Source organism: Chlorocebus sabaeus, chromosome 26, assembly GCF_047675955.1.
Source record: "Chlorocebus sabaeus isolate Y175 chromosome 26, mChlSab1.0.hap1, whole genome shotgun sequence".
Classification (NCBI taxonomy): Eukaryota; Metazoa; Chordata; class Mammalia; order Primates; family Cercopithecidae; genus Chlorocebus; species Chlorocebus sabaeus.
Genome location: NC_132929.1, coordinates 56949654 through 56974161, shown reverse-complemented (window position 1 = coordinate 56974161; position 24508 = coordinate 56949654). Strand labels below are relative to the sequence as shown.

Sequence of the window (24508 nt, the reverse complement as noted above, 5' to 3'; positions counted from 1 at the left end):
AAGGAGCTACAGTCCTGCCCCACCTTTATGATCTCACTTCCAGCCACAGGAAACTTCTAGTTCTTCTCTAAATATCTTTTTTTTTTTTTTTTTTTTTTTTGATCCTCTGCATTCAGTTCAGGATATTCCTTCCTTCTTAACCCTCCATCCTCTGGCCTAGGAGAAATTGTACTTTTCTTTAAGGCCCAATTAAATATCACTTCCTCCATGCTACCTTGTCTCTTTCCCCAGCAAAGTCGTTTACTATCACTTTGTAGTGCTTCCATATTGCTTTCTTTATGCCTCTGTTACAGCATGGATTGTAGGTAGTTGAATGTCTGTCTGTCTCCCCAACTAAACTGTGAGCTTCTCCATTGCAGGGAGATGCAATGGAGTCATCTCTGAATCCCAAGTATCTAGAAAGAATTGGTGGGTCAACGATGAGTGCATTCGGGTTGCAATTACTCTCAATGAATTCAACTCTATGAACACTGTTTTATGAATCCAATCTACTGTGAATTCTAATATTCCCCTCAACATGCTTTTTCAAAATTCAAGATTCGAGTAACATTAGTTACTATGAAGAGCTTTTGGACTCACGGTGACATAGGTCCGAGTTCCCACTCCACCATCTTGAGCTGAGTGGCCTCCACCTGGAGCTGCGTAAGTGATGCAGCTTCACTGAGTCTCCATCTGCAAAACAGGACAATGTCTTTTTTTTTTTTTTTTTTTTTTTTGAGATGGAGTCTCGCTCTGTCGCCCGGGCGGGAGTGCAGTGGCCGGATCTCGGCTCACTGCAAGCTCTGCCTCCCGGGTTCACGCCATTCTCCTGCCTCAGCCTCCCGTGTAGCTGGGACTACAGGCGCCCGCCACTTCGCCCAGCTATTTTTTTGTATTTTTTAGTAGAGACAGGGTTTCACCGTGTTAGCCAGGATGGTCTCGATCTCCTGACCTCGTGATCCGCCCGTCTCGGCCTCCCAAAGTGCTGGGATTACAGGCTTGAGCCACCGCGCCCGGCCGACAATGTCTTGTTCACAGTTGTCAGGAAGCTTGAATAAGATGATGCATGTAATGCTCTCTGCATAAGTCTGAATGTTTTAGGTGCCCAGTAAACACTAAGTATTAATGATGTTGATGGAAATAACCGTAAAGCCACAGGAGTACAGACCTCTGAGAAGTTGACTAGCAGGCTTTAGTTTCATTCAAATACCAGAGAAGAATACACAAGGGTCAATATCAAACGTACTGAGAAATGTACATGCTTGGGGGGCTGGTGCTCAGATGCAGGACTCATTCATTTGAATTTTTAAAAAAATATTTGAGTACCTACTATGTGCCAGCCCTTGGGAGTAAAACAGAACATGAAAAGTCTCTGCCTTTGAGCCAAGTAGAGGTCCTGTCTCTGAATGAAGAAAGGACTCTTTATTGTACTGGGACGTGGCTGAGATGAGAAGCCATCTCCACTGAGGGAAACCACAGATTTCTGCACCACGTATCCCACAATGGCCACCAAGGGCCCATCGTGAGCAGGGCTCTATTCAAATAGTGACTTGGCCTCTCTGCTCCTTGATCCCCCTGAGCTCAGAGGGGTGATGTCCTCAAACAACCTCAACAGAGCAGAAGCTCGAGTTCATGCTTATTACGCAAGATTCAACAGAAGCATCATCTTTTTTGTATGTCAAAAATAGCTTTTTATTTAAAGAAATTTTATATGGAGATGTTTACAGTAAAAATGAACTTCACTACATGGTCATTCTCAGAAAATTCCAGGATATATTAATGTGTTACCATTTGTAACATTACACCATGATTTTAAAATGTAGAACAGATTTCAGCTGTTTCTCAGTCACCTGGAAAGTTCAGGCATACACATAACCCACAATTATGTGGTCAGAGGAACCTCCGAGCCTCTTCAAAGCTACCAACCAAACAGACACCACTGAGATGGCCATGCCTTTTTATTTTTAAAAAATCATTTAAGCAAGAAGAAATCCCTGCATATGGAAGTCCCAAAGCCCAAATCCTCCAACTGCTTTCTCTCTCACTACCAGGAACTGAATTGAGAAATCTGATGAACTCAGTGTCTTCTTAAGCAGTCACAGACGAGTGACACATCAGCCCAGCAGAATTTGCAAAACACTCTACTATGGAGCACCACAATTCCTGCCCTCTCCGAAAAGGAAGGGAAACAAGGGAGAAGGGAAGAGAGCAACTTCAGATGCCAAGTCTGAAAAGGACACACGTTCCTCTCTTCTCCACTTTCTCTGGGAGTCCCACACCCCAAATTCAAATCAACAGGGCTCAGAGGAGCCTTTAGGAACACCAAAGGGCATGTCTGCCTTGTCTCTGGTACTGATCTCTGCCTGGGAGACCACAGCAGAACCCACACTGACTGGGATGTTAACCTTCCAACCAGAATGGGCCCTGGAGGTGGGTGTTTACCAGGGACAGGATGAGAGTGAGATAAGTGAGGCACTTGCCTTGGGCACAAAATTGAAGAGGCCACCAGAAAACTCAATCATCAATATAAAGAATCGTGCAATGCAACACTTTAAAAAACAAAATTAGCACCAAAAATGTCACGATGAATGAAATATCAAAATTCTAAATAAAGATAGGGTCAATATTATTGATTTTTCTTTTGCCTCTAGTGCTTACATTTCCTTGTGTCTAATATGAGGCTTTAGAGTCGTCTGGCCGTGAGCATGGGGCTCAGCTGCAAGCACCAGTTGGAGTGGAAGAGAGACGAGCAGACTCACTCATGGCTCAGCAATGTTGGTGCAAAACAATCTTTTGCTGAGTAACATGGAAATGGATCTAAAACATATGGATTAAACGCCTCTGAAAATAAACAGGGTTTTAAAAAGAAAGGAAAGGAAAAGTACTTAGCCACTATGTTTGAGGTTTTCCTGAACCCAAACCTTTGGAAAACTAGCATAAGAGTGAATTACTCAGCGCCTGTAACACAATCAGTTTTGAAATAGACTTGTCATAAACCACCAGTTTCTTCTAAAAGAAATTTTTTTTTTTTTTTTTTTTTTTTAGATGGAGTTTCACTCTTGCTGGCCAGGCTGGAGTGCAGTGGCGCAATCTCGGCGCACTGCAACTTCCACCTCTCGGGGTCAAGCAATTCTCCTGCCTCAGCCTCCGAAGTAGCTGGGATTACGGGCACATGCCACCATGCCTGGCTAATTTTTGTATTTTCAGTAAAGACGGGATTTCACCATGTTGACCAGGCTAGTCTCAAACTCCTGACCTCAAATGATCTGGCTGCCTCAGCCTCCCAAAGTGCTGGGATTACAGGTGTGAGCCACTGCACCCGGCCTTAAAAAATTTTTTTTTAATAGTTCACCCAAACTAGCTCCCTTATGCACTCCTTTTGGGGCTCAATCCTACTGTTCTTTACAAGAAGGAGCATGACTTTACACACCGACAGGGGCTTGGGAGGCACTGGAGACCCAGGATTCACTAGGACTCCTGAGGGGAGCCTTTAGGAGGCTTGAGGAGACCAAGCTGGGAATAAGTCCATCACAGCATGATAAGAGTCCTCCAGAGAAGGTGAACAAGTAATGATTTGGACTAGGAGCCAGACAGACACCCAAGGGCATCAGCCTGTACCACCTCTGTAACTCTGAGCATCAGTGTTTTTGTCTCCCACCTGTAGTTACCACTGCCTCCTCAAGAAGCTGGAGAGAAGAAGGGTCCACACATGGTGAGAGCTCAGGCAGCAGCCACTGTGTACAAGTGGATGGCTCAGGTTCACCACTGGCCAGCCCCCAAGACAGTTCCATGGGATTTTAGAAACCAAGATCTGTGGCTACCAGTGCTAAGAGATCAAGCACAACCAAGGAGCCAACCTAAGTCCAGCTTTGAGGAAAAATCTAGGAAGTAGGAGAGAGAGGGAGGCTGAATCCCAAGGTCTGGGAGTCAGTCTTTGTTTTAGTATGTTCCAGTTGCTATGGTGATGTGGGCTGATGCAAAGGCCTCCGGACAGGAGGCTGGCTTCCCTTTGAAAGAGATGCTGCTGATCACCCACCAACACTCAGCGTTCCTTGACACTGTCCAGGGCAAGTGTTTTGTTATGGCCGGCAGAAGGAGCGCCAGGCAACTGCAAATGCCCATCCTAGAGGGAAACCCCTCTGCCAGGGTGCCCCTTCCCTCTGCTAGAGTTCCTCACATACCTAGAAGGGTTCTTCCAGTGGTGAAGGTGTTGTCTAAACTCTCTAGACTGAAGAAGCCTTACTCTCACCATCTTCAATAATTCATATGATCATGTTTTTAGAGCTGGCTCCAGGCCCAGAAAGGGTTCTTCAGATCCCTTTCTAAGGCCTGGGACCACCCATCAGCGAGGGGCAGCCTCTCTTCGGGTGCTATCCCATTCAGGGTATCATTTTCTCCCTTGAGGAGAGCTTTGTAGGAGGCAGACAAAAGCCACAGTTAAAAATTGGAGCCCCCACTCCCCACTGCGCCTCTGCAGCAGAGCTCTTCCATTCCTATCCATCTGACTTGCCTCCTCTTTTCAAACTCCACCTTCAAAACATCTTGCAATCAATCAAATTTGGCTTTTTGACATCAGTGAAAAAGGATGCAAGATCCTGGATAGAACTTGCCAAATTTTAAACCCTGAAAATAAGGTATTTTTTCCTTACCAGCTTTTATATAAAAAATATTGGGAGATTTAAAAAGATTAACAGACCAGGTTGTAAATAAGAAGCCTATTTTTGCAAAAAGCTCACAGCTTTGTTTGTCTCTCCCATGCTCAGCTACAGGCTGGAGTTTCCTGGACCAGCACCTATCCTATACAGCCCTTCCCACCGGTCCTCCACGTACCCCATCTTTGTTGGATTATCACGCATGCGATAATTCCAGATTTCTGTTTTTAATTTTAATTCCAGTTTTCAATTTTCACTGAAAATTGTTTGATGGACAAACACACACACACACAGCAAGACATCCAGAATGTTAAAAAGACATAGCAGGCCAGGTTCAATGGCTCACACCTGTAATCCCAGCCCTTTGGGAGGCAGTGGTGGGCAGATTGCTTGGGCTCAGGAGTTTTAGACCAGCCTAAGCAACACAATGAAACCTCATCTCTACAAAAATGCTAAAATTAGTCCAAAAATATTAGCTAAAATTAGTTCCAACTACTTGGCAGGCTTGAGAATCACCTGAGCCTAGGAGGCTAGGCTGCAGTGAACTGTGTTCATGCCACTACTCTCCAGCCCAGGTGACAAAAGTGGGACTTTGTCACAAAAAAAAAAAAAAAAAAGACACAGCAACACAAACCGCAATAAAACTAAGCTAACACTATTGATATGACTGCCAAAAGCAAAATGAAATGACCCAGGACCGAAGTTTTTCAGACTGTGCCTCTTGGAGCCCACAAAGCTCTTTGGAACTTTTTGAGAGATCTCAAGACAAAAATCAGCTCCCACCCCCAAACACAGCCACTTCTTATCTAGTTTTTAAATTGGATTTACTAAGATTTTATTGGAAAAATCATTTTGTGGTTCAAGTAATTTTTAAATTACTAGTGTAGAAGACTAAAGGAAAGAGGCCTAACGGCTGCTCTGAAGTACTCTCTCTTATGCCCGGTGTAGCCCAGAGTCTGGACAGGTCAGGGAGCTTATGCACATGATGCAAGTAAGGGAGCTTATATACCTGGACAGGTAAGGGAGCTTATGCACCTGAGGCAGGTAAGAAACTTCATGCACCTGAGAGGTTGCAGGAAGAAAGGGGTTTAGGCCTTTCTGAGCTTCTGACTCTCCTCATCTGCCCTCAGTGAAGCTTCCTCGGATCTCCTCTGGCTGAATTTATGGTCTTCTTCATTTCTCCAGCAGGTCTTCTGCCCTCCACTCCTCCTGACTAATCTGTCCTAGCCCCCATCACCCTGTATGACAACTTCTGACTGGGATGTCTGTCCCCTCACCAGGCTGTTCGTTCTTTGAGAACAGGAACCATGTGTTCAATTGCCTTCTCAGCGACTCATTCAGGGCCTGCCTCATAGAAGATTATCAAAAACTTTTACTCAACTTATTTTCTGCTTCCGACTGTGGTGGTGGGTGACAGAACACAATTGCACACCAGTATCTTGGGCTACCCAGAATGTACTGGTGATGACCAATTCATCCTCCCAGGAGTACCACAGGGAGGGAGTTGAGGAAGGTAATTGGATCTTAAATTTCATTTTCAGGTTCAGAAAAGAAGAAACTGTGATCTTTGGAGTCTAAAATAGTTGTTTAAATGTAAACATGCATTCTCAGTGTCTGGAGCCAGAGTTAGATGAAATTCCGCAAGTGATCTCTTAATACCACCAAAATTACATTCAAATGCCTCTGCCAGGCAAAGATAAATTGCCATTTGCACAATGATTTTGCACTTAAAAGTAGCTCGATCCAGAGAGCTTTGGAAAAATTATTATGACAGGGAAAAGTGGAAACTTAAAGGGGGCCAAGATATTTAGTCTGCTGATAAGATGGCTTAGGGGCGACAATAATTATCTCCAAGAATTTTAAGGGTCATTATAAGGTCATTAGGAGGGCACAGACCAGCTGGGCTTCCTCAACTTGGACAACAGGAACTGACTTAAATTACACCAAAAAGAATTGGAATCAGAATCACAGAAAGTCATCAAAGTCATAATGACATAGGCCCCCACGGCTTGAAGGCAGCTCTGTGAATCAGCAGCATCACCTGGGGGCATGTTGGAAATGTGGACTCTCAGGTCCTATCTCAGATCTGCCAAATCATAACTCTCACTTTAACATGTGCCGCTATGATTTGCTGGCATATTTTAAGTCTAAGAAGCACTGGTCTAACCTAACCCCACTAGAGAAGTCGAGGAACCTGCCCAGGTCCTGGTTGATAGTCCAGGCAAGGAGTACAGTCACAGTGACTGGCACCCATAAAGCAGTCCCCAAGGAACACTCCAATGGTTCCCATCTTTCCTGACTGGCAGAGCCACAGAAAAGGGTGCCTGTCCTCCAGGCCACTGTACTTTCCTTGTCCCAAGTGCTGGGTGCATACCTTACAGCCACAAAGACTCTGGAGAACAGCATGAACTCCTCACCTCAGAGAGGGCCAAAGGGTGCAGCAGGCTCCTGGGGAAGCCTGTGGCCCTCTCCCCTCTGTGCGATGTCTAAAAACAGGTGAGACAGCAATCTGGCATGGACACCTTCCATGCCAGAACAACTATCTAGATGTGCTTTCTCCATAACAGAAAATGTCTAATGGTGCGGCTCTCCTACTGACAGGAGAGAAAGAAATTCACAGGGCTTTCAAAGACCTGGTCTTCAAAGGTTTTCAAAGTCTGGGCAAAGCACTTTAAACTGAAGTTGCATCTAAACCCCTGATACGACTGCCCTTTCGGAAGACTCAAAGACATCCTAGTGCAAGGAGCTAGGCTCTCCAGCTCCTTGCTCTGAGCGGGTGCCTGTGCAAGGAAGGCCTGCCTGCTTGTGCTCCCCAGGGCTCACTCACCTGCAGGGGTGGGGAGGGAAGGGTGGACTCAGATTCCTGGAGTCAAGCTGAGCCTAGGCACAGGCCCTAAAAAATAACAGGGGCAGAGAGGAGTAGCAGCTCCTCTCCCTCTGGGTGGGCATGTGTGTTTCCTGACACCAAAGGAACTAAGCAGACAGCAAATGTATATTTGATGACATTTCTCTGCAAGCAGCCTCCCTTCTGAAGAGCCAAGGTTGAACAAAGCCTAGTGCCAGGGCACACAGAAGAAAAAGAAGGACTAGGGGACCTGTCAGAGATGATAAGATGGCCCCTGAAGAGAGTGGCTAAAGCAAAGAGGTGCAGCTTTAATAAAAGTCACCATGATAGTCACCATCCTACTCAAATTAGCAACGTTTCCACCTGCCAGATTTTAAGGAAAGGGGGGTCAGTCCCAGTTGAATAGCTTACAAAATGGTATAAAGGAATCCACCACTAAGAAGTCTCCCCTGGTACCCACTGCCACTTCCAGCCTCCTGCCAACCCAACCAGATACAAGAGAGTAGCAATGTGATCCTTTCCTATTCACTGTCCAAAGGAAACTGAAACTGCCTCCAGATAATGGCCAAAAACCAAGCAGTGAGAGATAGCTGATGCTTTACCCTGATAAGATCAAACATCTGGGTATGTGCCATCATGTAGAAAGAGATGTGTAGCCCAGACTTTGAAAAGTCTATGCATACTTCGAAAAGATATGCAGTCTTGTGGATGTAGCTCACAAACTTAACTTTGTTCCCATTTAGGAACCCAACCTACATGTTTGCATTTCTCTTTTGAACTATAACTGCAAATGCAAATTGCATTTAATCCATCAAATTGTGATGTTCTGCCAATACCACAGAAGGTGATAAAAAGAGGTCACTTAAGCAGCAGGCTTCAAAGGAGGCTGATGAGAATAATTGAATTCACCCCTTTCATCCTGCTGACCTTCCCCATTGAATGCCACTCTTGCCATTTGATCTGTCTGTCCTGAGGATTCAGGTACTGCTGCAACAGGCAGAATGCCACAGGACTGATGAAGAGCTCGTTTCTACCACTTCTCATGACAGTTCCTCCCCTCATTGGCCCTTCACTCCAAGAGTGTCCTGAAGTTCAATAGTTTTCTTACCAGAAAGCCAAATGTATGTTGGAAACTGGAATCTGCATAGGAGTCCACAGAAGACAGTCAGGAATTCAAGGTCATCCAAGGCCCCATATCCTCCTGCTCCATTCATATCATCAGTAATCTCATAGAAAGATTCTGAGCATCTGTAGCATGTATTCTTCAACTCCAATCCTTTTAGATGGAAGAAGCTAAGATTCCTTCTGAGCTATTAAGAGCAGAAGGAGGAGAAGAATAAAAATCTAAGAGCACCAGAATGTAAAACTGACAGGGATAAAAACACTCACATGCGCGCACACACACACTTTTGTGAAAAAAAACTCTAACTGGAAGATTGGGTACTATACAATTGCATTCTCCAAACTTCTGTGATGTGTCATGTATTAGTGATGTCTACCAGACAGAACCCTGAAATGCAGAGCTGGAGGAGACCCTCCAGTCCAGCCGGGATCAAGTAAGTGCCCACTGCTCTGGGCAGAGCAAGTGTCTTGGTCAGAATCTCACACCTAAGCAAGGCTCAAGCATGAAGTAAGGTGCTTCCTGCTTGGCAATGACCACTCAGTGAACCCCTGGACAAAGTTCCACTCCATAAAGCTTTCATCCTGGAGTGATCTACAAACCAGGCCTTGGAGGCCACTCCCCATCAATACCCAAGAGTACTTCACTCCCAGAAAGACAACAAAGCCTCTTAGAAGACTTTGCATTCTCGTGAAAGAACAATCAGGAAGAACTGATCATCTGAACCAGAGGGCTGTGATAATATTTTGAAAATGACTTACTTTTATCTTTCCTCCAAGTAGTATAGGTAGGGGAAAACAGTTGACTGATTTTTATCACATAAAAATTCTTCCATTTGTCTTTAAATAAGAAGTTTTTTGCATTGTGATCAATTCCAGAATTTTCATCAATTCCATCAACAAGTTCTTGGATGCAAAATAAAGTGAAGATGGAGCCCCTATCAAACAGTTACTAGGTTAAGAGAGAGGACAAAGGGTTGGTGAACATAATTCAAAAGAAATGCACAACTGTCTTTAAAATATACCTGTAATTGCTATCATTTTAAAAGATTTCTCTGTGCTCAGCACTGGATTAAATGCTTTATGTTGTACCAATTACTGTAATTCTCATAGCAACCCTACAAGATGGGATTGCATTATTCCCAGTTTACAGATCAGCAAACAGGCACAAAACATTTGAGCAATTTTCCCAAAGTCACAGATGCTGTCTCAAAATTTTTTTATAAGAAGTGTTTAATTGTTTTTACTCTCCATGGGCCTTTGTCAGTCACCAAAAAAGCAGACCTGGGTTTCTTGTAATTTTAAAATAAAGGAAATACACACTTCTGTATGGGTGGAAATGACAAAAAGAGCCCCATCCAGCGTCATTTCTTACCAGAGGAGGGAGATCTTTAATTTGATGCACAGATTAAACCCTACAGGTTTTTCCACCCTGTTTCAAGTAACCAACTTGAAAAGTCATCTAATGGGCTAAAGAGGAGCCTTTGGAAATTGCTTTAAGAATGTCATGGGCTTTGAACAAAACTGTTAGGATCAGAAAAGCATAGTTGCTTTTGCAAACATCCGGTTGCATTCTCTATAAACTTGTTCTATTTGATTTCTTCTCCATTCTGTCATTAATCATGATACTAATATATCCTCCCAATACCATATTTACTAAATAAATAATTTAATTTGAAGGAACACATGAACCTGTGCCCTACACAGAAAACAGTTTGAGCTGGATCCCTAATTATGTCTGGCATAATTGTATCTGGCATTATCTCACTGCCTGGGTCGGATTCTCAGGGGTCGCACTTCCCTAACAGCTCTGAGGGGTCTCCGTGGTGTCATAGAAAAGCCAGAGAACCACAGAGTGCCCCCGGGAGGTCCTGTAGAAAGTCACCTGCCGACTCAGCTAGGACGTGGTCAGAAACCAGAGACTCCTGAGGACGGGGCTGCCTCCTGAGTGGTAATACCGAGGGCCCCCTCGGACTATCAATCCCTTTCCTCTGTCCCAGCGCCCCAACGCCTTGTGTCTGGGAAGAAAGTGCACGACTTCCCCAGAGACCCAGGGCCACAGACCCCGACTGGAGGAAGTGGCTGGGAGCTGTCCATGGTGGCGTCGCGCCTGGGCACGCAGAGCCGCCGGCTCACCGCCCTCAGGCGCGCCCTGGATCATTTTCCAGACCTCAGGGATGGAGAGACGCGCTCCCCGGCTCACCGTCCCCGGGATGGGGCTGCAGCCAGGCACTGGCTCACACATCAAAAGGTGAGTTTTTAAAGGGAGCTCTCACCTGTGGGTAGCGTTGGCTGCTTGGAGAAGGACTCAGGACCTCAAACCCGGCAGCTGGCGGAGATCCTTGGGACTGCCGTAGCGTCCGACACTTGAGGAACAGCGGCTGTCGCGGAGAGTGTCTGCGGCTGAGGACCCAGGGCGCATCGCGCTCCTCTCTCATGAGCACACGCATCCCGCGGGGTCTGTTCCAGAATGTCACTGGCCCTCGTTCCCGGCGAGCGGGAGACCTGGCTAGCGCTCAGCCAGGACTCTGCCTTTCCTCCCAACCTAACGCGACCTTTCTTGCAGCCGACGTCCTTTGCCAGGGACCACCAAACCTTCTTCCAGTGATGCCACGTATGGAATCTCAGTCTAAACATCAGCAGAGGACCCCGGGTTCATCTAACATTGCAATTGCCTCAGCTTGGCCCCGCGCCAGCGCGTCGCTGGGTGCCTAGCGCTGTCCCGGAGGCATTGGGAGCCGAGGAAAACCGGGAGGAAGAGCGTGCTGAGGCAAGAGCAGCAGGGCGCAGACCTGTTGCTAGGCGCACGCCCGCTAGCGCTGGGCCTGAGCTGGCTCCGAGTCGGCAGGACACCGAGACCCGACCCTTGTGGTACTCCCTCCTCGGCGAGACACTCTCCCGGGCTCAAGCCCCAGGTGCCATTCAGAGGAGGAAAAATCTACGGAAAGCAGGAGTCTGCCCCCTCTGGATGCCTTCTGGGGACTCCAGCGCCCCACCGGCACCTGCAGCTTGTAAAGCATCACAAGATCTCAGAGAAATCCCACAGAGGTCAGTGCCAGAGGCGTGTGCCCATCAACAGACGCATGGACAAACAGACAGACAGAGGTAGACTGCACAGCACAGGGTGGACAGACAAACAGAAACTGAGGCGGGCAACGTTTACCCTATGCCGGGTGGAGGCCCGAGCCCCCGCTTTTTACCTTCCTACCGTGGCATGGGCCGTCAGCTCATCCCTGACGCCCCCAGCCAGGCCCTCTTACCTCTGGGTCGGTGGCCGAGACAGTGTCAAGCCTCGCGGGCCAGGAGCGCAGCGGCCCCGGGCGTCTGGTCGCTGATCGCCAGGCGCCGCGAGCACCCGGGGCGTGGGCAAGCGAAGTGGTAGCTCGTCTGGGAAATCGGGGTTCAGACCCTGGCCGCACTCAGCTCCGCTGGCTCCTCGCGCCGCTTGCGCTCGCCAGGCTCGGTCCGTTTGCACCGCGCTGGGCTCTGCTTGCGCGCTAGCTCTCCGGTCGTCAGCCGGAGCTGCCGCTTTTATAGCCACTTTTACTGACTCCTCCCCCGCGGAGCCCCTGACGCCCGCGCGGCACCGAAGCTCCCTCCCTCGCCCCCCAGTGAAGCTTCCCTCCACGCGTCCCCGCCTTGCCCAAGTGGGGCGGGGGCCCTGCGCCCGGGTCGGACCGGGGCGGGCTCTGGCGGCGGCTCTGGGAGACGCAGACCCGAGCCCGCGGAGCCCGGGTGCGCGGAGTCCCGCCCGCAGCAGCCAGGTGAGGGCGCTGGAGGCCAGGACTCCGTGGAGCGGCCGCGGCGGACCGCGGAGAGCACGTCCCCGGGCCTCCAAGGAGCCAGGGTCTCCCGTACCCCGCTCGCGCCCCGGGGCGTCCTACGAGGCGAAGAGGCAGTGGAAGACAGGAGAAAAGGTCTTCGCCTGCCACAGAATCTCCGCGAGTCGGGGTCCCAGGCTGAGTCTCAGGATCTCTTTTAACTCAGCAGCAAAAGAGTGGCCTGAGAGATTTTGGTATTGGCCTAGCAGTTCATCTGAGAGGAAAATGCGTGGGTGTTCAATGAAAGCCACCTTGGTTTGAAATTGGATTCAGACCCCTCCCAACCTCAGTTTCCTCATCGGGAAAACGGGTTCTGTGATGCTTCCTCACTAGAATGGTGAGACTTAAATAGGATCAGTAAAGTCCAAGTTTTAGGCACATAATAGGTGCTCGGTAAGTTAGAAACATTTCCTGTGGGTAGGAGGGCTCTGTGCCTCTTTAATTGGACAGGCCAAAGTTCTGAAGGGTCAAAGCAAGAAGGTGCGACTGGTCTAGACATTCCCCTGCCAGAGGAAACAGTATCAGTAGGAAAAGTCCATCACAACACCTCCCGAGGGCATATGGAGACTCCTCTCAACTCTACCGCTAACCTACTGTGTGACCAGGGTCAGCTACTTCCCCTGTCTGAGTCTCAGGGCGGTTTTTTTGCAGGGAGGTGAGGAAATCTGTAAAATGAGGGCGTTGATACCTGCTCTCTGCCCCTTCCACTTTTTAGAGTGTGCTTCAGCCCCCTTTCCTGGTTAGCAGAGGCCTCCTAGAATATACATTTCTTTCTTCCTTCCTGGCAGTGTTTTCTGAGAACCACCTCCTCAGGCAAGGTCTCCATTCTGTGCGGTACACACTAGCTTCGGGAATCTAGGTCTGGACTTTAAGGCCAGGCTGTGGTCGGCAAAAGCTGTGGAAGTCTGTAATCATGTACCCTGGGCTAAAGCAGAAGTGTTTGTCACCTAGTTAAACCGGGAAGTCCTGCAATCCACCTCTAGGCCTCTTCCAGAAAGCTGAACTTGATCCTTACTGGGGATGGCAGTCAGGATTCTCAGCCCTTCTTTGGTTTATTGGGAAGTAATGAACTGGATCCAAAGGCAAGCCCTCCTCCCCAGCCTTTTCTTTCCAGCCGAATAAACTGGAGCCCCCTCCCTGCCCTCAGGGCCCCTCCCCAGTCCTCACCATGATTCCTGTTTATTTTTTTCTTCCTTAAGGAGCCCCCAGAAACCAGACACACAAACAGTTGTGTGTTAGGGGTTTAGGGGGGCTGGGCATTTGGCCCAAATGGAGAAAGGTCGGCCTTGAATCAGCCTTATTTGGCATGACATGCAGGATTTTCCATCAACAGACAGTAGATTTGAGGCCTGAGTGGAGCCAGACAGCTCTCTGGTGAGGGGCTGGCTCCACAGGCATCTGGGAGATGAAGTGGTAAAGGCAGGGTCCCGTCTAGGGATGGGCCCTGAGAAGTGCTTTGTCATGTTTTCTCAAAGCACTGAAATGCCCAGCACATTCCTCTTGTATCCAGTTTTCTTTATCACTGACCGATACCCAGGAGAAAAGAGCAATGCTGATGAATTACAAACAGGCTCCGCATGTCTAAAACCAGATTCTCCAGCCAGTTCTCTATTCAGCACTACCATTCAGCATTCAGTGATGAACGGGGCGTGCCGGGTAATTCTTTATGGATAAATATAGCAACATGACACTGGCGGATTTACTACCCACACTTCCCCAATCCAAGGTCTTGCTCTTATAAATGCAGAGACACGAAAGAGCTGGTCAGGAAAGGTTGTGCTGGTTTTCTGGTTCTTGCCGAAATCTCCCAGCAGAGAGTCTCCAGAGAGAAGGGAAATGCCCATCAATGGTGTGACCTCCCACCCAGAAAGCCTGCCCTTCCTCCATTCTTTGCATTTGCCTCCAGCCCTCCTTCCTCAGGTGGGATACAGTCCCCTCAGCTACATCCTTGTGCAGTAGAATGGCCTGCCTGTTCACTGTTGCCTCAAGCTGCCCAAGTCTGGCATCCTCAGTCTGCTGACAGGATGCCACATCTGTTCCCTAAAACAAGGACCTTCACACTCCACCTGCTGATCAGCAAAGCCAGCACCTGCCCCTACAGTAGCCTGCCTTATTACAGTTTAAAAGGTTGGCCACACCTGTGGCTCCATAGGCCAAGTCTCCAGACCCAGTTGTCCAGGAAAATCTGGAGTAAATGCGTGGGGGACAAGGAGAAAAGGGAAGCAGGATGTAGTTAGGGTAGTGTGTGAGTGGGCTGTGGGCCTCAAGGTTTCCAGCAGACCCACAAAAAATTAAAACTGAATTGGGCATCTTGGAGAAGCAACTCACGAATAAGGAGCATATTTAAGTTCCACCAACAGGGGTCGCCCTTAGACACTGGGCCTGAAAAGGGAAATTCCCAGGCCTGGGTCCGGAGGCCAGATTTCTAGCCCTCAGAGCTGTTGGATTCCTGTCTTGGACACAGAAGAGACTGCCGAGCTGAGGAGAGACAGGTCCTCAGTTTTTCTGGTGAGTGAAGGCCTGTGCTGGAATTTATGACAGCAAATTCCAGCTCTGAAAGTGGATTTCTACATCTTCCTCTTCAAACTCACCATCATTCTAGAGAAAGAACTCTTCTTTCCTGTGTTTTATTTATGTCTAAAACATAGGTAAACGGTGTATGTATGATGTCTTATTATTATTTATTTCCTTTTTTCTAATTGCAAAAAGTCATACATGTTCCCTGTAAAAAAAAATCAACCAACCAACCAACCTTGAAAAACTTAAACAACGAACGAAGAGAAAAGAAATTACCTAACATCAAACATAATGTATGTACATTACAAAAGCTTGAAAAACACAGAAAAACACAAAGGAAAGAAAAAACAATTACTTCTACTCAAAAATTATTTCTGTTAATTTCAGTATATAGTCAAGCATTTTTCCAGGTATAAGTTATATATACACAAATAGATAACTTATGTAAGTGTTCCATAAATGTTCAATAGCTAGCTCAAAATTATTCTCTTCCATCAGATTGCATGTTCTGAGAGGGCAAGGGTTATGTCTCTCAAGTTCCATCTACCCTATAGTAGCTCCTATAGTGTCTAACATAAAGTCCACGTGTAGTCCACTGTCAAGGAATGAATACACGAATGAGCGTTTCTTACAAAAATAACATACATGCAGTGGAAAAGGAGACCCAAAAAGATACTCGACTTTGCACATAAATGAAGAAATACAAATTAATACTATGATGACATACCTGTCAGGCTGGCAAAAATCCAAAAGTTTGATACTACCTCTGCTGCAGGGGAGGCCAGTAGGGGTGCGGAATAAACCTTTGCATATATCACTGATGAAAGCTTACATTGGTACAACCTGTGAGGGCAGTTTGACAAGATTTATGAAAACATACATAATGTTTGACTCAGCAATTCCAGGAATTTATCTTACAGCTGTAATGTGTGAAAAGAATAGTACCAGGTTATACATTGTAGCCCTATTTTTAATAGTAAAACAACAACAAACTAGCCTAAGTGCCTAGTAGTAGGGCTAATTAAATAATGTTGCATCTATATGATGGAGTACTATGCAGCTGTTAAAAAACGATTAAAATAAATTCTTTTTTTTTTTGAGACAGAGTCTCACTCTGTCGCCCAGGCTGGAGTGTGGTAGCACAAACTCAGCTCACTGCAACCTCCACCTCCTGGGTTGAAGTGATTCTCCTGCCTCAGCCTCCAGAGTAGCTGGAAGTGTAGTTGTGTGCCACCTCACCCAGCTAATTTTTGTATTTTTAGTAGAAATGGGATTTCACCATGTTGGCCAGGCTGTTCTCGAACTCCTGACCTCAAGTGATCTGTCCAACTCAGCCTCCCAAAGTGCTAGGATTACAGGCATGAACCACTGTGCCTGGCCAAGAATAGGGTAAATTTTATATAATAAAATAAAAAATTAAAGTGTGGAGCAATGTATATAGGATATGTCTGCACACTGCCACTTGTGCAAAAAGAAAGGGAAGGAAAAATACTCTGTATTTGCAGTTATTTATGGATGCATAGGAAATTATCTAGAATGACACACAAGAAACTAATAATATGGTTTCCTATTTGGCAATTGATTTTTTTTGAGAGGTGGGAAGATGGAAGAGGGGTGGGAGGTCAACTTTTCCTTATGTGCTTTTTTGTGATTTTTTTCTTTTTGAACTAAGTGAATTATTACCTAGTCAAAAATTTAAAACTGAGTGTGGTGGCCTGAGCCTATAGCCCCAGCTACTCAGGAAGCTGAGGCAGAAAAATCATTCAAGGTTGTGGTGTACTGTGATCAGGGCTGTAAATAGCCACTGCACTCCAGCCTGACCAACATAGAGAGACCCTGTCTCTTAAAAAAAAAAAAGGAAAAATGTAAATAATTTTTAAATGCCAAATTGTATATAATAATAAGCCTGTTTTTTCACTTAATAATATATCAAACACATTTCCCTGCATTTTAAATCTCTTTTTAAAAAATTTTTAAAACATTTATTCATTTTTTAGCATTTTTAATAAATTTTTCCTTTTTTAAATTTTAATCTATTTATTTATTTATATATTTTGAAACCGGACTATGAGACTGGCTAATTTTTGTATTCTTGGGAGAGACAGGATTTCCCATGTTGCCCAGTCTGGTCTCGAAGTCCTGGGCTCAAGCTATCCACCTGCCTCCACCTCCCAATGTGCTGGGATTACAGGCTGAGCCTCCATGCCCAGTCTTAAATTTCTTTCCACATTATTTTACAGTGTCATGCCATTTCCTAAAATGGACATAATTTATATAATCACTCCCCTGTTACTGGTTTCAGCATTCTGAACACTCCCATGTGTGCGTTTCAGGAAAATTTGGGCACTTCTCAGGAGTTCTTATTTCTTTTTGCATGGCACATGTGAAGGTATGCTTCAAGACCCAACTCAAATGTCACTGTCTCTGGGAAACCTTTTCTGATCTCCCCAACCCTGCGTGTCTTCCATTACCTTCCCACCTCCAGCTGTGAGCACTAGAGAATAGGGATGCATCTTACCTATCTTTCTATTCCCAGACCAGCACAATGACAACCTGAGTAGATGCTCAGTAGACCTACAAATAAATAAACATTTCTTCATTACAATTCATACAATAATCCCAAGGAGATTTTTTAAGACAGGAGTCTGTCTTAAAAAATAAAATACAGTTGAGCCGTGAACAATGCGGAGTTAGGGGCACCAACTCCCAGCACAGTAGAAAATCCAAGTATAACTTTGGACACCTCATACACTGAACTACCGATAACCTACTGTTGACCAGAATCCTCACCAATAACATAAATGTATTTTGTATGCTATGTGTATTATATACTTCATTCTTACAATAAAAAAAACTACAGAAAAGAAAATGTTATTAAGAAAACCACAAGGATGACAAAATACATTTATAGTACTATACTGTATCAATACCATAAGTTTACATGTCTGTTTTCAAGATGAATCCTCTGTCTGAAATGTCAGGAAACTGCAGCTGCAGACTGCAGTCTATGACACGTATCAAGCAATTCAACTTTTTCTTGTAATGTCATGACTTTTCTTTGCTTCTTGGGAGCCTTTCCAGCTTCAGTAGAGGCATGGTGTTATTCAAGGTTTACGGTATTGCACTAAAGAGGATGAAAAATACACAAGAACCACAAGAGATCACTTTCCATTGAGATCCGCAATTTACTGGAGAAACAGTTGCTCATGTGGAGATGATTAGCGTCACAGGGCGTTTTAAGCGGATACTCACAACACTTGAGCTCACCACAATAGCCACAGGAGGTGGCTATGAAATCATTACGGTAGCACAGCGTGTACTACAGATAATTTTATGCAGTTATGGTTTAATATTACATCTTTATATTTGCATTTCTTTGGACTTACAATAGTGCCATGTACAGTCTATAAGTGTGTGCATAAGTTTTGATAAATTTTAACTTTCTATACTAGATATGTGTATATTTTATAGTAGTAAATAATAAAATAGATTAGTATCTACACATATTTTATGCGTTTGTGACATGCCTAACTTTTTCTTAATTTTTTATTATTTCTAGTCTACAAGGTTCATCTGAAAGTATTTTCAAATTGACAACAAACCTCCAAAAAATGTTCTAATATATTTATTGAAAAAAATCCATGTATAAATGAACCCATGTAGTTCAAACTCAGGTTGTTCAGGGGCCATCTGGATAGGTAAAATGCTGTTTAGGTACTCTAGCTCATCCACAGATAATCAAGGAGTAGACTTGCCAATACCCTTAGCTAGAACGTGCGCGCCTCATGGTTTCAATGACAACAACATAAGCATAATTTTTTTTACAGTTCCATGAAATCCTTTACCTTCTTTTCTTTTTTCTTTTCTTTTTTTTTTTTTTTTTTTTTTTTGAGACAGAGTCTCGCCCTGTTGCCCAGGCTGGAGTGCAGTGGCGCAATCTTGGCTCACTGCAAGCTCCGCCTCCTGGGTTCACGCCATTCTCCTGCCTCAGCTTCCTGAGTAGCTGGGACTACAGGCGCCTGCCACCACGCCTGGCTAATTTTTTTTATTTTTAGTAGAGATGGGGTTTCACTGTGTTAGCCAGGATGGTCTTGATCTCCTGACCTCATGATCCACCCATCTCGGCCTCCCAAAGTGCTGGGATTACAGGTGTAAGCCACCGCGCCCAGCCTACCTTCTTTTCAAAGCATACAAAGTGCACCAGCATGGGAATGGGCTGTATTTAAGCTGTCACTAGATCAGTTTCTGCTCTCAGGCAATTCCCTTCCCCTGTGTGATGCTTATTTTTACATGTCAACTTGCCTGGATTAAAAAATACCTAGGGAGGGCTGGGTGCGGTGGCTTACGCCTGTAATCCCAGCACTTTGGGAGGCTGAGGCAGGTGAATCACAAGGTCAGGACTTCAAGACCAGCCTGGCCAATATGGTGAAACCCCATCTCTACTAAAAATACAAAAATTAAATGGGTGTGGTGGCGGGCACCTGTAATCCTAGCTACTCAGGAGGCTGAGGCAGAAGAATTGCTTGAACCCGGGAGAAGGAGGTTGCAGTGAGTCGAGGTTGCGCCACTGCACTCCAGCCTGGGCAACAGAGCAAGACTCCATGTCTAAAACAAACAAACAAAAAACCTAGGGAGCTGGTAAAGCATCCCTTCTGAATGTCTGTGAGGCTGTTTCCAGAGGAGATTGGCATGTGAGTTGGTGGACTGAGTGGAGAAGATCCACCCTCAGTGTGGGTGGGTACCATCCAAACAGCTGAGGGCATGGATAAATCAGAAAAGGAGACAAAAGCATTTTTCCCCCCCTCTCTTTCTCTCTCTCTCTCCAGGACCTAGAACATTCACCTCCTCTTGTCCTTGCAGATGCGAACTTCAGCCTCTCCAGTCTTGGGACTCCAGGACTTGCACCACTGGTCCCTTGGTTCTCAGGCCTTCGGTCCCCAACTGAGAGTTACACCATCAGTTTCCCCAGTTCTGAGGCTTTTCAACTTGGGCACCCTACTGGCCCCCCAGGGTCACCAGCTTACAAACAGCCTGTGGTGGAACCGCTCAGCCTCCATAATTGTGTGAGCCAATCCCCCTCATAAATCCCCTCTCATATATCTATACCCAATATATCTCATATATCTATACCCTCACTTCATGAGGGGAATACGTTCTGGGAAATGCGTTGTTAGGCGATTTCATCATTGTGTGGATATCATAGCATGTGCTTTCACAAGCCTAGATGGTCCAGCCTACTACACACCTATGCTATATGGTATAGTCTATTTGTCCTAAGCTACAAACCTGTATAGCACATTACTGTACTGAATACTGTAGGCAATGTATCTAAACATAGAAGAGGTCCAGTAAAATTATAATATTATAATCTGGCTGGGTGTGGTGGCTCATGCCTGTAATCCCAGCACTTTGGGAGGCTGAGGTGGGTGGATCACTTGAGGTCTGGAGTTCAAGACCAGCCTGGCCAACATGGCAAAACCCCGTCTCTACTAAAAATACAAAAAAATTAGCTGGGCCTAGTGGCATGTGCCTGTAATTTTAGCTACTCTGGAGGCTGAGGCAGAAGAATCACTTGAACCCAGAAGGTGGAGGTTGCAATGAGCCGAGATTGCACCACCGCACTCCAGCCTGGGTGACAGAGTGAGACTCCATCTCAAAAAGAAAATAATAATAATAATAATAATAATCATCATCATCATCATCTTTTGGGACCACTATTGTGGTTCATCATTGATTAAAACATCATTATGAGGCACATGACTATATATATAAGTATTTTATATACATATTTAATTTTCTGTCTCTCCGGAGAATCCTAATACTTCCTGGACTGCCTAAAATGAATTAAATGTATGAAATGAAGGATTGCACTAATTTGGATGTTGCAGACTGATGGCCTATAGCCCACCGGGCTGCTGATGTGGTTGGTTTGGCCCATGTGGTGTATGTATGTGTCACAGCAATGTGACAGCCTCTCCAAGTCAACACATTTACTCAGCGTTACCTCCCACATGGCTCACCTCATGTGTTTACAATGTATACCCCTGTAAGTGTCAGAGGGGTGACCTCTGGACTGAATCCAACTTTTGCCTGGAGTTGTGAAAGGAAGAGGCCGCTGCTCTATAGCAGCTTGGCAATGGGAGAAGTGAACACAGCATGCTGCTGATCTCTGCAGAGTTTTGTGGAGTGCAGGACTTGGAGGCTGGCCGACTCAGCGGTGGGAATTTTTAGGGATTAAAAAACCTTTAGAAGCATGGTCCCTGGAGGGAGGCTGTTGCTGATTGGCTGGCCTTCGGAAGCATGTGTACTGACAGAAGGAACTTGTCACTGAAGGGCTGGGGCAGCTTTAAAAGCAGTTCTCACTTATTACTATGAACAAAGAACAGTAAGTCTTTTCCTTTCTAGGAAACACTTCTAAAAACTCTTTCTAGAGCAATTAATTCTCAGTAGGATGCCTTATTTATTTAAATATAGCATGAATCAGATCAAATCACTTGAAAGGCTTGTTATTACAGCTCATTGCAGCCTTGATCTCCCAAGGCCAAGCAATCCTCCTACCTCAGTCTCCCCAGTAGCTGGGACCACAGGCACGCACCACCATGCCCAACTAATTTTTTTATTTTTTGTAGAGACAGGGTCTGACTATGTTTCCCAGGCTGGTCTTAAAATCCTAGGCTCAAGAGATCCTCCCACCTCAGGAGTGTCAGAGCATTTGAACCAGAGCCACTCCATCTTGAACAGGGGCTCAGTAAAATAAGTCTGAGACCTGCTGGGCTACATTCCCAGAAGGTTAAGCATTCTTAGTCACAGGATGAGATAGGAGGTCATCAGGACTGGTATCACAAGATAAAGGTCACAAACACCCTGCTAATAAAACAGGATGTGGTAAAGAAGTTGGCCAAAACCCTCCAAAACCAAGATGGCGGTGAAAGTGACCTCTGGTCGTCCTCACTGCTCACTCCTCATTATGTGCTAATTATAACGCATTAGCATGCTAAAAGCCACTCCCACCAGCATCAATACAGTTTACAGATGCCATGGCAACATCAGAAAGTCATCCTATATAGTCTAAAAGGGGGAGAAACCCTCAGTTGCAGGAATTGCCTACCCTTTCCCGGAAAACTCGTGAATAATCCACCCACTGTTTAGTATGTAATGATGAAATAACCATAAGTATATTCAGTTGAGCAGCCCATGTCGCTGCTCCTCCTATGGAGTAGTCATTCTTTTGTTATCTTACTTCTCTAATAAACTTGCTTTCACTTTACTCTATGGATTCACTCTGAATTCTTAATTGCGCAAGATCCAGTAACTGCCTCTTGGGTTCTGGATCAGGAACCCTTTCCAGTAACAAAAGTGCTGGGATTACAAGCATGAGCTACTGCACCCAGCCTTAGAATCTGCATTTTTAACCAGTTTCCAGGTGATGCTGCTGGTCTAAGGACCACACTCTGAGAACCACTAGAATCCAGCATGATAGGATTTGTACTTAATTATTGGTTAAGAAAATATTTACAAAATAGGACACCAGTGAGTCCAAAAATGCTGTAAAATGAATTTGTAGAATGGCTTATTAATCACAAACGTTAGAAAAGAACCATCAATGTGTAGGTGAAATATATTTATTTCATTTACAGATAATGGTTAGAAAGTATAAATTCCAGGATATATTGCAGTAATTCTTCCTCTCTTCTCCTCTCCTTTTCCCTACCACCTGCCTACTCCCCAGAAATTTGTGGCCTACTCCATGTTGGGTAATTTCATACCAGATATTTGTCAAGGACTCTCCTAGTTTTGTGATTCTGTATTTGTTGCAAATCCTGACTGGGCACATGAACTCTTCTAGTCAAAGTATAAGCCATGTCAACAAGCTGATGTAATTTGCAAACACAGGAGGCAAGCAAGTTTACGAAACAATTGGTGAGTGGTGTTTGTGTTTCTGTATGTCTCTGTGTGTGTGAGAAAGAGAAAGACTGACTTGTGAAATTACCCTAAAACTGTTCCCTTTTATATCAGTTGAAGTGCTGGATACTGTCAGGCCATTCTGGTTCTTTTAAAATCAACCATTCTGCTGGAGAAATATACGCTGTCTTCAGAAGAAAAGCTGTGCATGCTTGTGTTTGCATTGAGACATTCTAAGGGGAGGGCACTGGTTCTAAATATGTGGAAGAGAAATGAAAACACTTCCTGTGTTTCTAAAGATAACAATTTTTACAAAGAAAATTCTTACTAAAAAAATTAAAAACCAAGGTGTACTGTTATACACAAAAGGCATTCTTATGCATGATTCAGGGCCTGGAATGAATCAAGTTTCAGTACACATTGAATGAATGATGCCATTTCCCATACATTTCCAAGAGGCTTTTTATTAATGTGCTCATGGGGAAAATCCTTTCAGTAGAGAATAAAACATTCTGTTTCTCCAGATGATTAATAGCTAGTATTTATTGAGAGCTCAGTATGTTCTAGGCTCATATAATCCTCACATTAATGTTATGAGATAAGTAATAAATCATCCTTACTTCACAGGTGAGGAAGCACAGAGAGGTTAAATAATGTCCCTGTGTCACAGCTAGTAGCAGGTGGAGCTAAAATTCAAGCTCAGGTAAACAAACGTCACAGATACATGTGGAACCACTACACTCTCATCCTCCCAAACGCCTAGACTTGACACCCTTAATCACTTTCTCAGCATTTTTATTGTTGTTGTTGTTGAGAAAAACAAAATGTGTGTAATACACTGTGTGCTACAATTTATTTTTTTATTTGCTCACTTGTTTATTGTCTGTTTCCTCTACTAGAATATAAGCTCCAAGAGGACAGGAGCTTTGTCTATTCACTGCTGCATCCCCCAGAACCAAATTGAATGCTTAGAACCAGAAATATTTGTTGAATTAATGAATGCGTGAGTAAATTCTATCCATCAGTCAGCTTGGCAAATAAGGTCTGTTTAAGAGAATGTGGGCCAGGCGCGGTGACCCACGCCTGTAACCCCAGCATTTTGGGAGGCCGAGCCAGGTGGATCACCTGAGGTCAGGAGTTCGAGACCAGCCTGGCAAACATGATGAAACCCCCATCTCTACTAAGAATACAAAAATTTCCTGGGCATGGTGGTAGGTGCCTGTAATCCCAGCTACTCAGGGAGCTGAGCCAGGAGAATCAGTTGAACCCAGGAGGTGGAGGTTGCAGTAAGCCAAGATCATGCCACTGCACTCCAGCCTGGGTGACAGAGCGAGACTCTGTCTCAAAAAAAAAAAAAAAAAGAATGTGTATTATATATTTTTTATTGTTCATTAATTATGCACCAAATGGTTTTTTTTTCTTTCCCTGAGAGACAGGGTCTCACTATGTTGTACCGGCTGGTCTTGAACTCCTGGCCTTAGGCGATTGCCCAGTGACCTCAGTCTGCTCTTTTTAAATTTTTATTTATTTATTTATTCTTGAGACAGAGTCTCACTCTGTTGCCCAGGCTGGAGTGCAGTGGCGTGATCTCAGCTCACTGCAACTTCCGCCTCCTAGGCTCAAGTGATTTTCCTACCTCAGCCTCTAGAGTAGCTGGGACTACAGGTGCCCAC

The 24508-nt window shown here is 45.3% G+C and overlaps 1 protein-coding gene across 4 annotated transcripts in view; it reads right to left on the bottom strand.

Moving 5' to 3' along the window:
* The window catches only part of CEMIP (cell migration inducing hyaluronidase 1), a 172344-nt gene extending 160229 nt beyond the window's left edge, over positions 1-12115 (bottom strand). For 2 of the 4 annotated variants that reach the window (XM_073012389.1, XM_073012387.1), the window contains exons 1-5: positions 11856-12115; positions 10872-11224; positions 9358-9547; positions 8585-8786; positions 580-672 (exon numbers count right to left, since the gene is read on the bottom strand). Coding sequence is in view for 2 of the 4 variants with exons in the window: in XM_073012387.1 (XP_072868488.1) it covers positions 580-611 (32 nt within the window). In the remaining 2 variants the exon portion in view is untranslated. The remainder of the gene's footprint in view (positions 1-579; positions 673-8584; positions 8787-9357; positions 9548-10871; positions 11225-11855) is intronic. The other 2 variants (XM_073012388.1, XM_008015656.3) reach the window with 2 other exon arrangements.
* Positions 12116-24508: the final 12393 nt, after the last annotated feature.